Genomic DNA, 12,823 nt, shown 5'->3' on the forward strand with positions numbered 1-12,823 from the left:
GGCCCTATTACTCCCGTTTCTCCTAATGGAAATAGTTATATCTTAGTTATCACTGATTATTTTAGTCGCTGGGTAGAAGCAGTAGCATTGAAAGATCAAACTGCCCAAACCACAGCTGAGTGTGTATATAAAACCATTATTGTACGGCATGGAATGCCAAAAGCTATTGTTTCTGATCGTGGAACAAATTTCACATCGAAATTATTCCGCTATTTTTGTAAAAAGTTAAAGGTTGATCAAAGGCTCACCACTGCCTACAATCCTGCTAGTAATGGTGAGACAGAGAGATTTAATCGAACATTAACCTCTATGTTAAGAAAAGAATTAAAAGATGGGCAACATGCTAATTGGGAAGAAATGTTGGATGATGTTTTATTTGCATACCGTAGTTCTACGCATTCTTCGACACTTGAAACCCCTTATTATTTAGTGCACGGTAGAGATCCTAATATCCCTATTAACGAATTTCTAGATGCTTCTCCTTCGACTTTTAAATCCGCCTCTGATTATGTAGGGAATTTAAACGATCGCTTGCGTTATAGCTTCCAACGAGTTCGCGAAGAAACCGAGAAAGCTCGGAATCGCCAGCGCGAGCAATATAACAAACGAGCAAAAGAAAAGAAATATGTTGTAGGTGATAAAGTCTTATTAGATATTCGTGTAGTTAAGGATGGCGATAGTAGGAAGTTTACATCTAAATATAAAGGTCCTTATAGAGTAGTAAAAGTTTATAATAATAATACTGTAGATATAGCTGATAGTTCTTATGTATGTCAACGTACGCACGTAAATCGTTTAAAACCATTGTACGAGACAATGTTGTGGAAAACGGAACCTTGTCCCCCAATTGAGAACCCCTCCGATTTCGAAAACCGATTTCGCAAGTCAATTGCGACGCAAACTCAAGACCATGACATTACCATGGAAAGTCAAGATCATGAAGATATATTGGCAAGTGACGATTACGAAGATGACACCACGCAAACAACTGATCATTTTGAAGATGTAAATGTATCTCAACAACAAGCTGATGTCGTCAGCGTTCATCGTCCTTCATCGGAAGATAATATTTCTAACCCAGAAGAATCAGACAACGAAACACAATCAGTCCAACATAACGCAATTAACGAAAATGACTCCTCACGCGCCGAAGTTGATGAAACCGAGAGTTTGCCATCCGAGCCAGAAGAAGAAACGCCAACTGTGAACCCCGAACTACTTCATGTTACTAGACGCCCGCAACGCAATCGACAAAAGCCTCTGCGTTACCGAGATGGAGTCCAATAGCAAGAAGAAATCCCACATATAAGTTCCGAAAATTATTCATCACATCATAACCACTACTCATTACCAATTGCAATCCCAACTGGACAGCTTTGTCTAACAAGAATGGAACACGTCAATTACGTATTTGAAGACAATCGATGAGAAAAAATTTCTTTCTTCTATTTCTCTCTTTTTAGTCTCTTGAAATTTTGCTATATTCTGTTATTCGCCTATCACTTTTCTATCCTGTCTTCTTTTCCCTCTCTGTATTTCCCCTCCCTCTTCAAATGCACTGTAGCCTTAGTAGTGTTTTAAATAAATAAAACAACAACAAAAAAATAACAATAAGAATAGTCTCAAAATTGGGAAAAAAAAAAAAAAAACATATACGGGATGAAAGAAAAAAAAGAATAAAAATATAAGATAGGGAAAAGATAGAGTTCAAACAATCAGCATAAGTTAAATCTTTAGTCAAGTAGCCTCAAAAATAGGAGATTCTTTAAAAACATATAATTATATATGTTTCTAAGGAATAAGATATATGATAATATCATAATTTTTTTTTAATTCGATTAGAATTGGAATTAAATATATAATTACATTGCGGAAAAATTACTTTAAAAATTTTGAAAAAATGCAAAAGCCGTTCGAACGAGGCTCGAATCTGGCGCCAGACTCTCCCCTAGCCGAAAGGTACAAATCTCCATCGTCAGTAATTCATTTCGAAGACCAACACTCCCTCCACCACAAGAGCTATACGGCCAACGAAATTGCATACTGAGAAGAGCGCGAGGCCTCAATATACAGGAAGGGGGTGGATAGGCCACAAGTGACCCGCCTTCCGTATATTGTACCGACGCACATTTGTTCCTTTTTACAAGCTTCCCCCGGGATTTGAACCCGAGTACCCACGCGTCGCAAGCAAGCTTGCTAACCAACTATCTACGCGTGGGGTATAAGCTATGTGTATATCCAAGCAAGTCATTCCATCTCGGACAAGCTAACTTTTTACTTATTGTAAAATAAAAAGCTCCCCGTTAGATAAATAAAAACCTTAATTAACTAAGTTCATCGAGTTATTTGTCATTTTTAATCAATAAGTTCTTATTTTCTAAGTTAGACTTATTTATTTCCAGAATTGACATTCTCATGCCATCTAGCGGTCAAAAAGTAAACTAGAACAACGTCATCTAGCGGTCGAGTTTTAAACTACGAGTAAAAGTACTAATACGCATAAAATAATAGGGAAATTATATTGGCATTACCGTAGCAATCCTTTAGTCCCGAACTCTTCTTCTATTCCGCCGCCTATTCTTCTTTCACTACTTTTCCTTTCTTCTTTTTCGCTTATCTTTCACTTTACAAACAAAGAAAACTGACACTCAACAAAATGGCGACCTGTCTTCGCCTACGCACTTGTTGTTATGCGATGCTTTCTTCGACACATCTTCAACCAGCCTCCGAATGATTGTCCGTTTACACAATAATAATGAACACAAAACTGTTTTATTCAACATTGTATTTGATTAAAAAAAAAAAAAAAAAAAAAACATACATAAGGGAGAGAGGGTTAGGAAAAAATATAATAAAAAAAACATATACATCAATAAACATCAATAAACATGAAAAAATTAACAAAATATATATTCAAGAAAAAAAAAATTGAACAAAAACAGTGTCAAAGAAAAAAAAAGAGAATAATAAACATTGAAACACTGATGGACCTGTAAACAAAAGAGAAAAAAGAGATTAATTGATGTAATGAAAAGTGAGAAAAAACAAACACTCACTTACCTCTCTTCCGTTATAAAAAATGTCTATCATATTTACACCTAGTTTTCAAATGAAATGTATTTCTTATGTGAATTCAATTGTCAGTGCATTATTACTTTATTTTGATTGCTTACCTTAAAAATGTTTTTATTGTCATGTTTTTCTTTTTCCCTATGTCCACCTAAAAGTAATACTTAGAAAAACTTACCTTTACGTAAAACACTGTTTGAAATTTACACTGTATCCATATATGTGAGTGAATACTCGACAAGGTATTACAAATTACACATCACAGTAGACACTTAACACACTTTACACATTTGTACCAACAAATTTACACGTATTTTGAAAAAAAAACCAAAAAAAAACAAAAGAAAAAAATTAACAAAATAAACAAAATAAACAGACAAAGAACAAAAAAAAGAAAAAATACCACAAAAAAAAAAAAAAAACAACAAAAACAAAAAAAAAAAAAAGAAACAACAAACAAACAAAAAAAAAACAAAAAACAAAACACAACAAACACTAACACACTGTTTCACTTGATTCGTTTCCTAACTAACAACTTTTCTGTTTTCGTTCTTGACGCAAATGCGTCATTGTTCCATTTACACTACGCGTATAGCAGCGCCACCGCTAGCTGCCACACCCAACGCGAAAGATATATATTTTATTTTCCTTTCCTTGCTGTAGCTTTTCCCAATGTTCCAACGTTGAAAATATTCTAAGTCCCTTTTTCGCCGTCGGCAATCTATTCCGTTTTATCTTCTTTTTATTTCCCCCCGTTTTCCTCCCATTCGCACTTTCCCCATGTATTGGACTTGCGCGTGACCTTGACAGCGCCGCGCATTTAGAGTTACATTTTTAACTGTTTTATTTCTTATCCGCGTTTCTATATGAGTAAAATTTTCGTAATTCTTTCTTTTCTATAATTAAGATCTTTTTCTCTTCTTTCTGACGACACCAAATTTGCCCCAAATTGTTGCTCCCTTCCAGTAGAAAACTCTGTTAAATTGAAAGTCCCTATTTCCCCTATCTCTGTTGCCGTGTCACCGTTAAAGTATAGCCGACGGAATGTCTTTTACCCTTTTTAAATCCATTAGAATATTTTCACTTTTCTTCCCCACATTTTTACCTTTTCTTTTATTGTTCCCATTTACTTAGTTTTAAGAAACCCACATGATAAAGTAGAATACTTGGCCATAAGAATGTTTCCATTTTTATATTTCCCTGTGTTGTTTTCCGTATGTTTCGTCTGTAGTAATGTCGCCAATGCCGTTACTATTGCTACTGCTGTGTCTCTACCTACGCGCGCGCGCATTTCAAACAACCGTATGCGATTGCGCCGAGCCTTTGAATATGGGAATTATTCAATTTCCTGATGCTGACTGCAAGCCGAAAATGAATTCCACGAGTGCTGTTCCAGTGAGATATGCTGTCTACAGTGATGAACGCGCCGCAGTGAAATTTCCGGGTTTTATTTGTGCCAAATGGAGAAATATTCACCGCGTGACTATGAACTTTTTCGGTCAAACAGTGATTGTGCCTGAGAAAATTCCTATAGACACAACGGCTTCTGAGTGCTATAAAATGATTAACACTAAAAAGTGTGAAGGATATGAAATGACTCTTTCGGATGAGAAGTATGTATTTTCGCATGAACCTCGATCTGATGGGTACTGGATGCGAACCGTCGATTGGGAAACTCTGAATTGTGTGCTTGAGCAAGTACAACTGTTTCAACAAATGGAAGATGAAGATTTTCCAACGCCGATCGGAAAAGCTTCTTCAACCGCTGGTACCTTGTCTCACAACCATCTAACTTTGGTTTGGGATACGACATACACCCATAAGGTTCAACACGAATTACGTACAGTTGAATCTGGAACCGGAAATCTTATGATGAAAACGATTAATGAAAAATATTTCCGCCTCTTGGACGACGACCGTCAACTAGATTTTCATTTGACTCTTCAACCACCTTGCGACCCCAATCATCGAAGTTGCAACAACCGAACAACGACTTTTAAAATCGTCGGCCAATCAAATTTAGTTTTGGTAACGTGGCCTTTCGTCGATAAATCTCTATCACTCACCGCCGAGTCGGCGTCCATCAAGGAGAAAGCCCAACCAAGCGTCTCTGTTGAAACCACCTCACCATCTAGTGACCCCGATTTGGATAAATTGGCCAATAAACAATATATTCAAGATCGTGCTATTGATCGTGATAATGAATTAGCGCGTATGCTACAGACAATTGAATGTGATGTTCGCAAAGCTAAAAATGAACGAGCAATTATCACCGCCCAATATAATGGTTGGCTCGCCGCTTCATTATTGAAATTACCTCGGTGTGCAAAATTGCAAGCTTTTGGACAAACCGCCGTAGTGATTCAGTGTAAAGCTGTGAATGCCACATTTGAAACCATAATCACACCATGTGGACCACAACCGAAATTTAACAATTATACCATTAATCTCGATGGCTGGGAATTAGTGAAATTTTCCCCATGCTATTGGACAAATGGTTTCGTCAATTTCAACGATAAACCTTACGCCTTCCGCAACAACACTTGGAAAAGGATCGACCCGAATATTGTACCGCCGGAGCGTACATTGGCTCATTCCTTCCGCTATGAAGACGTGAAAGCCTTCGACTATGACCATCGCAGCAATCCAGCTTATAACGATAATTTACTCAACCACATGAACGTTGTAGCTGACATCGTAGCCGCCATGAATGAACAATCACCTGCTGATTTCCCATCGAATCATCGTCCTCATGCAGCTGATGTTCTACTGACAGCAGCAGGAGTCGAGAGATATACCAGCTGGTGGGAGGTCATCATAATCTCCTTGGTCATCACCGTCATTTCCATCCTTGTCCTCATCGTCTTACGCATTTGCTGCTGTCTTGGCCTCTTCGGTATTTGCTGTCCTCCAATTAAAGAAGTTAAAACTTCTTATCACCAACATGAAGTCTGATTACGGGACGTAATCTTACGCAGCCCGGAGCGATGTAACGAAGGCCTACAAATATATTTACTCAACATGCCCACATTTTATGATCTTATGTTACTCCCTTCTTCATTTATGATATCCACCTTTCTTCTTATGTTAACGTCTACAATTGCAACATATTTACATGTTTTACTTCCTTGAAACGTTGTTTGTCAATTCGGAGATGAAGTCATCGACGCTTTTAGCTGACCTCGATGAACACCTGCAACTGATGCGCATATCGCACAATAAATAAACAATCAGTTGATTGGTTGCTTACACGTCACAATCAACCACTTAATAAAACATCTCTTGATTGGTTGCTCGTGCCAAGTTGCGACAGGCCATCAGCGTCTGTGACCACTCCCGAAATGCGAGGTTTCGTGATGAACCCACATTTCCGACAAACAGAGTCGTTCGGCAACTTCCACAACGTTTAGACGCGGAAACTCTGTCGGTGCAAATTCTTGAATTTGCTAGAGTCTTCTCACAGTTCTGAAACGTTTAGTAGTCGAATTGCTGAGTGTTAATTTCTCCGCTTCCTATCGTTTTACCAGCGTGCGCTCCCGTAACGCTCGCGCCACATCGGTAAGCTTCCAAATTGTCCTTATTTCGTTGGCCATTATGGTCTGGCTCGTTATTCCCTTTCTTGTCATATTGTATGTTCTTTCCCGTGTAATTCTTATGGCCTTAGTCAAGTGAAATACATGTCTATCATTGTGGGTAATTCGCCTCCGAGTTCACTTAAATTCCAATTCGAAACGACATTTAATTCTTTGGTAATACTAACTCCCCAAGGGGATGTATTACATAACGGACCCTCAAAATGGTACGTTAACGCATGTTTTACGTTATCCGTTAAGTTAAACGTAACATCACTACAAAACCGGCCCAGCCTACCTATTTTAGCAAATAGGCTACCTGGATCGCCCCTGGGCGACTATTTTTGGCGATGATCCGCGGGTAACTTGGGTTTTCGAGAACCGGGGCTGAGCTCTAGAGAGTAGAGACCAGACACCAGAGTCATAGACCCCTAGTTCCTCCACCATTTAGTACACCTATATTATTGCTATTTTCCCTCTCAGAAAAGGGGGTACCCTCTTGCGGGGAAAACTTTACAAAAAAACGAGGGTTTTGGGTCGGGGCATTTTCCGCCCGGTGGGACTGCCATCTGTCGACAAATGCATTTTCTGGGTGGAGTGATACAACACACCCGCAAGAGGCGCTCCCACCGGGCGGAAAATCACTCCGTTGGATTCACTGGTATTGTTTGAAAATGCCCATACACTTATAACAAACTCAGCTGCTGTCTTTTTCGAGAGTAATTTCATTCAATAAACATTTTACATCCTAAATTGGCAGACATGATGATTTGCGCAATAACGTTTCGCCAATTCTTTTCCCAATAACAGCGAAAATAACCAATCAATGATTCAGTTCTCTGCGTCCGTATCACAAATAATTCAACAAGTTCACCAAAAAAAAACTTAATAATATTGCAACGTAGTTTGCCATTTGTTCTTTTACCACTGTGTATTCAATAAACCAGTTCGTGTGGCGTAGTTTGATACAACAAATAAATGACGAAAAAATCCACCAATTTGGGGATGACATGACAAATCGACAACTCGGGCGAGTCCGAAAATATTTTCTTGCAGGTTAACGATAGTTGGATTCATTTTCGTCGCCACGGTTAGAATTTGGACAATCTCGAGAAATATGCCCAACAATTCCGCAACCGTAGCATTTCCGGTCGCCACCTCCGTATCCACCAACACCTCTGCCTCCACTGCCCCCATCAGGACAGTCTCTAGAGATGTGTCCAGATTTTCCGCAGCTGTAGCACTGTTAATGACAATCAATAATCAAATGAAACGTCGCAAGGGAAAAACAACGAGAATGCCTACATCTCGGTTTCTTCCACCGTAGTTGCCACCACCGCCGCCGCTTCCGCGATTATCAGGTGCGTCACATTCACGTGAAATGTGGCCGTTCTTGCCGCAGTTATAGCACGTCTTCGATCCTGATTCGGGACAATCGCGGGCAATATGACCAGGCTTGTTGCAATTGTAGCATGATGCTGTAATAGGGAGAAAAAGCTATTAGTTACAAACCATGGTCGACAAACAATAGGTGGTGATCACCATATCAATCGACTTCGATCGCAAAGAATCGAGAAAACGAATAGAAGGGTTCTCACGCAGTGCACCGCATTAGAATAATAGACTTCGGGATTGTAAGACATCATAACGATTCTATTACCGTTCAGTTCAGACTGCATCGGCATTGATAATAACTACGAAAGAATTATGGGCGACAGAAGTACATTGCCCAATAGTCGCCATTTTTTTCTTTCTTTTTTTATATCGCTGATGCTCACTCTTTACTCCTTTCCACCCACAAAATCAATAACTCAGGACAAACTCACACTCACCACGGCCGTAGCCGCCTCCATTATCACGACCAAAGCCGCCTCCACCACTACCACCTCGTGGGCCACCGCCACGTCCTCCGCTGCGTGGCCCACCGAAGCCTCCGCCGAAGCTTCCACCACCGTAACCTCCATCTCTGCCTCCGCCTTGGCTACATTCACGGGCAAAGTGACCCGTTTCGTTACATCTGTAACAAACTGTACTGCTCATTTTCCACCTTCTTCCTTCTGCAAACCAACATACAATCATGACTTCCGTTACTCAACAACACGCAGACTGCGCTGCATACATCACAGCCTTTCATACTCTCAGTTTTCGTTCAACACATCCAGCTAAACACAATTCTCTATAAATTTCATTTCTTTGTTTTTTCCATTAAAATTTACCACGTCTTTGTGCTATGGACACCTTTAAATTTACCTTGACGTCAGAAAGCCAGACGTTCAATAATCGAAATGAATCACACATTTCACGACTAAAAGTACCAAAAATTCAGTTTGAACTAATGTAGATTAATTGCAAAACATCTGGGAGATAAATATCGTTATTGTTATTGTTCTTGGAAATTATGAACACAACAGGGGCCGTATTCTAGCCTTGACTTAAGCACGGAATTTTTTCTTAACTTACTGTTTTTTGCTTAAAAATCCAATTTATGCTTGGATTTACCTAAAACCGTATTCTAGCTTTTCTCAACTCACCTTTTTTTCTTAAGAAATATTTTGAACTTGTCTTTTTAAACTTAAGAAAGCAAATTTTTGTAAGCCAACTATTAGTTGGCTTACAGCGGTTATTTTCTTAAAATTCCGTGCTAAGGCTAATGCTTACAGCTATTGTTGTCCTAGTTTTTAGTATTTTCACGTGTCATTGTTTTGATTTTCAAGTAACAACATCTAGTGGTCTTGTTGATTGTTGATGAATAATTGAAGATGAATAACATCGACAAGTTCGAACGTCACCTTGATGTTTTGAACGAAGTTTTAAATAGTGACAATGACAGTGATGCGAATGAGGATGAATTGTATGAAAAACGAATAGAAGTGAGAAGGAGAATGGTTCCGTTTTATCGTCAACGTGCTGATATTTTTGATATATTTGACGATAATAAAATTTACAAAGTATTTAGATTCGATAAAGCTTCTATTTGGTATATCGAAGGTATTCTCTATTTCATATTATTAGTAGTCTTAAGCTACTACAACATTTCCATGTGTATTAACTGTTGCATTGGCTGATTAACCATAGGACTCATTTCCAACAAATTGGGCCGCAAGTTGTTTGTAGACTAATTACAATCAACAATCAAGTTTACATTAAACTAATAAGCCACACAATTATAGCTAAGTTAACTTTCTTGCGATGTACTCATCAACTAAAATTTCTATTTGGAATGACGACCACGCTTTTTATTTTATTGCTGGGGCCATTTCAATCTCGTAAGTCTTTCACTAGCACAATAAACACAGTTCAAGATACCAAAACTGTCAATCAAAGAATCTTATAACTTTAAAAATACTAACTAGATTCTAGCTCTAGCAGACGCCTTGTAATAATAATAAAGTAAACAGCATCTATTACTGTACGCAATGTCATGAAACGAATATTCTTATTGGTCGCTATAAGGTCCGCCCTCTAAGAAAAAAAAAATTCTATGCTTGAAAAATCTGATCTTGGAATTTGAACTTATACTAAGTTCAGAAATAAAAGTAAGAAAATTTAAGCTAGAATACGTGTTTATTGAAATAACGAACTTACATTTTTTCCTAACTTACGTGAGGAAATTTTATAAGAAATTTTAGTAAGTTTAAGACCAGAATTTAAGCCAAGGCTAGAATACGGCCCCAGGAGAACAATTCGACGTAGGCTTCGATTTTTTTTCTACCTCGTTAAAAAGACCACAACAACTTATTGCAACATTACCCCAGGCACACTAGGCAACTTAAAAAAAATATTTTTAAATTTTTGTACTAAGATAATCACTGAACAGGTAGGATATAAAAAATGGTAACTTACTTAATCAGAAATGCAATATACGAAGCAGCTTGCTCGAAAGGTATGACAAGGAATGGATTGCAGTTGGCGAGCCTATCTCTGTCTCCCCTCCTCCCCAAATGCTCTTCTGCGCTCAACACTACCTTAGTGAGCTCGGCACTACCCGAACCACGCCGCACAGTTGGGAAAGCAGCAAAAATATACTATCAATACTACGTACACTATGTAGCACCATTTATGAATCTTACACATTCAGTACACAACTACCGAGCGCATGCGCGTAAATTACGCCATCATTGAGCATTTTATAGAAAGGAAACTATAGATTGTAGCTATTTCTAATTTACTTGGGCTGCATCATTTACACACGCTAACCTCAAAAAACGATGCGTCAGTCATCGCCAAGCTATTCGTTGAATTTTTATTACAAGGATGCAAAATTCTAACTGCATTTTAAAATAACTTGTCAATGAGATTTTAGATTAGCCGAAAACGATATTCTTGCACTGAAAAGTAATTCAAATTTCACCTGGTCATATTGAGACGATTTAAAGTAGTAATTTAATTCCACAAAATTTACTGCACGTTCTTTTACCACCGTGTAATTACGTTCGTGATGCGAAATTCGAAACGACACATAAAGATGAAAAAACCACCAGCTTGAAGATTACATGACATCTCGACACAAAGAGAAAAAAATATCTTGTTTCTTCTGTTTATCGGTAGTTGGCCTCATCATCATCACCTCCACCTCCGCCGCGGTTGGAATTCGGGCAATCTCGTGAGATGTGTCCAGAATTTCCGCATCCATAGCATTTACGGTCTCCACCTCCATATCCGCCACCACCTCGGCCTCCGCTGCCGCCATCAGGGCAGTCGCGAGAAATGTGTCCAGACTTGCCACAGCTGTAGCACTGCAAAATGAAGTTGATAAAATCATCGATTTGTAAAAAAATTTGCGAATATCAAAGATCTTACGTCGCGGCTTTGTCCACCGTATCCGCCACCGCCACCACGTCCACCACCACCACCGCTTCCACGGTTGTCAGGTGCGTCGCATTCACGGGAAATGTGTCCACTTTTACCGCAGTTGTAGCAAGATTTGGATCCAGATTCGGGGCAATCGCGGGCAATATGGCCGGATTTGTTGCAATTGTAGCATGATGCTAAACACGAAATAAATAAAAAAAACATAAAAACATCTGGCATACAAGAAGCGATGACAATTCGATAGCAAGTCCATTTCATATTTAAGAAACTAGACCAAAGAATTGACACTAGCGCCATAGGCAAACGGAACAATAGACATGGGATCCTGCAAGACAACAGAACCAAGTACGAATATTCCGTTGACGCCACGTCGACGTACATCTGCGATCGCATCAATTCCGAATTCATATCGTCACGAAGAAGAAATTAGAGAAATACGGATTTTGACGTGGGATACACGCACGTGCAACGGGAGAATATTGTTGGTTGTTACTGATGCTCACTCGTATCCTCTCCGCCTGATAATCATCAAAACTCTTGATCAAACTCACACTCACCACGGCCGAAGCCGCCTCCACCACTACCACCACGTGGGCCACCTCGTCCTCCACGTGACCCACCGAAGCCACCTCCGCCGTAACCTCCACCACCGCCTCCGCCTTGGCTACATTCACGGGCAAAGTGACCCGTCTCGTTACACTTGTAACATACTGAACTGCTCATTTTCCACCTTCTTCCTTCTGCAAACCAAGATACAATCATGACTTCCGTTACTCAGTACACACAGCGGCGCACCGAGAAGCACGCCGCCAACAAAATGTCACCCTCCGTTCCCACATTTCCAGCAAATGGCGTCCCAACATAACGTCGTCATTCCTTCATCCGCAAGAGATATTTCTTACAATTTACCATGGCGTTGAATATCATCCAATGATTTTCACCTTCTACTTTCCAAGTTTTACGGGTACAATTCAAAGGGTTTACATTTTTAACAAAGCTTACAATACTTCCAAGCAATGACGAACTAACATTTCAACCAAACCTTTTTAATTAATCTGACTGGTCATCAACTCAATTTTTAATATTGAACCATTTCTTTTTACTTTATACGGAGAAACACCGCAATGAATACATACACACTACACATTTTTAAGTGGATCAAAACTTACCAAATTTGTATAATTCAGACAACAAAAACGAGACGGCTGGTTCGTATGAAAAGACAGAGAACGACTGAGACTCGACAGCGTTTTCCGGCTCCTTAAGAAGATGATTGCACGTGTATTTTTTGTGTGCTCCGCACTACCCGCTTCCGTCGTGCCGTGGACAGAAAGCCGTTCCACAGTGTTGCCTTTGCTTAATTTGTTTCT

General features: G+C 39.2%; 3 protein-coding genes across 5 annotated transcripts; 1 reads left to right on the forward strand and 2 right to left on the reverse strand.

The window, feature by feature from the left end:
- The first annotated feature begins 2,895 nt into the window (after nt 1-2,895).
- On the forward strand, nt 2,896-6,312 carry LOC116935615. Its single transcript, XM_045175390.1, has one exon. The coding sequence runs from the start codon at nt 4,303-4,305 to the stop codon at nt 6,022-6,024; it is 1,722 nt and encodes a 573-aa protein (XP_045031325.1). The 5' UTR covers nt 2,896-4,302; the 3' UTR covers nt 6,025-6,312.
- Nucleotides 6,313-7,553: 1,241 nt separating this feature from the next.
- On the reverse strand, nt 7,554-10,630 carry LOC116925078 (cold shock domain-containing protein 3). 2 transcript variants are annotated; one of them, XM_045175391.1, is made up of 4 exons: nt 10,485-10,630; nt 8,468-8,698; nt 7,947-8,119; nt 7,554-7,884 (listed from the first exon to the last, which is right to left on the reverse strand). In XM_045175391.1, the coding sequence occupies exons 2-4, from the start codon at nt 8,679-8,681 to the stop codon at nt 7,699-7,701; spliced, it is 573 nt and encodes a 190-aa protein (XP_045031326.1). In that variant the 5' UTR covers nt 8,682-8,698; nt 10,485-10,630; the 3' UTR covers nt 7,554-7,698. The 2 variants fall into 2 exon arrangements, with proteins under 2 accessions (XP_045031326.1, XP_032787592.2); XM_032931701.2 differs by having other exon boundaries at nt 8,474-8,698; nt 10,485-10,627.
- Nucleotides 10,631-11,049: 419 nt separating this feature from the next.
- Nucleotides 11,050-12,767, reverse strand: LOC116925076 (cold shock domain-containing protein 3). 2 transcript variants are annotated; one of them, XM_032931699.2, is made up of 4 exons: nt 12,623-12,767; nt 12,005-12,193; nt 11,442-11,629; nt 11,050-11,377 (listed from the first exon to the last, which is right to left on the reverse strand). In XM_032931699.2, exons 2-4 carry the CDS (start codon nt 12,174-12,176, stop codon nt 11,180-11,182), a joined length of 558 nt encoding a protein of 185 aa, XP_032787590.2. In that variant the 5' UTR covers nt 12,177-12,193; nt 12,623-12,767; the 3' UTR covers nt 11,050-11,179. The 2 variants fall into 2 exon arrangements, with proteins under 2 accessions (XP_032787590.2, XP_045031327.1); XM_045175392.1 differs by having other exon boundaries at nt 12,011-12,193; nt 12,623-12,766.
- Nucleotides 12,768-12,823: the final 56 nt, after the last annotated feature.

The sequence above is a fragment of the Daphnia magna genome, linkage group LG6 (genome assembly GCF_020631705.1).
Source record: "Daphnia magna isolate NIES linkage group LG6, ASM2063170v1.1, whole genome shotgun sequence".
NCBI classification, from domain to species: Eukaryota; Metazoa; Arthropoda; class Branchiopoda; order Diplostraca; family Daphniidae; genus Daphnia; species Daphnia magna.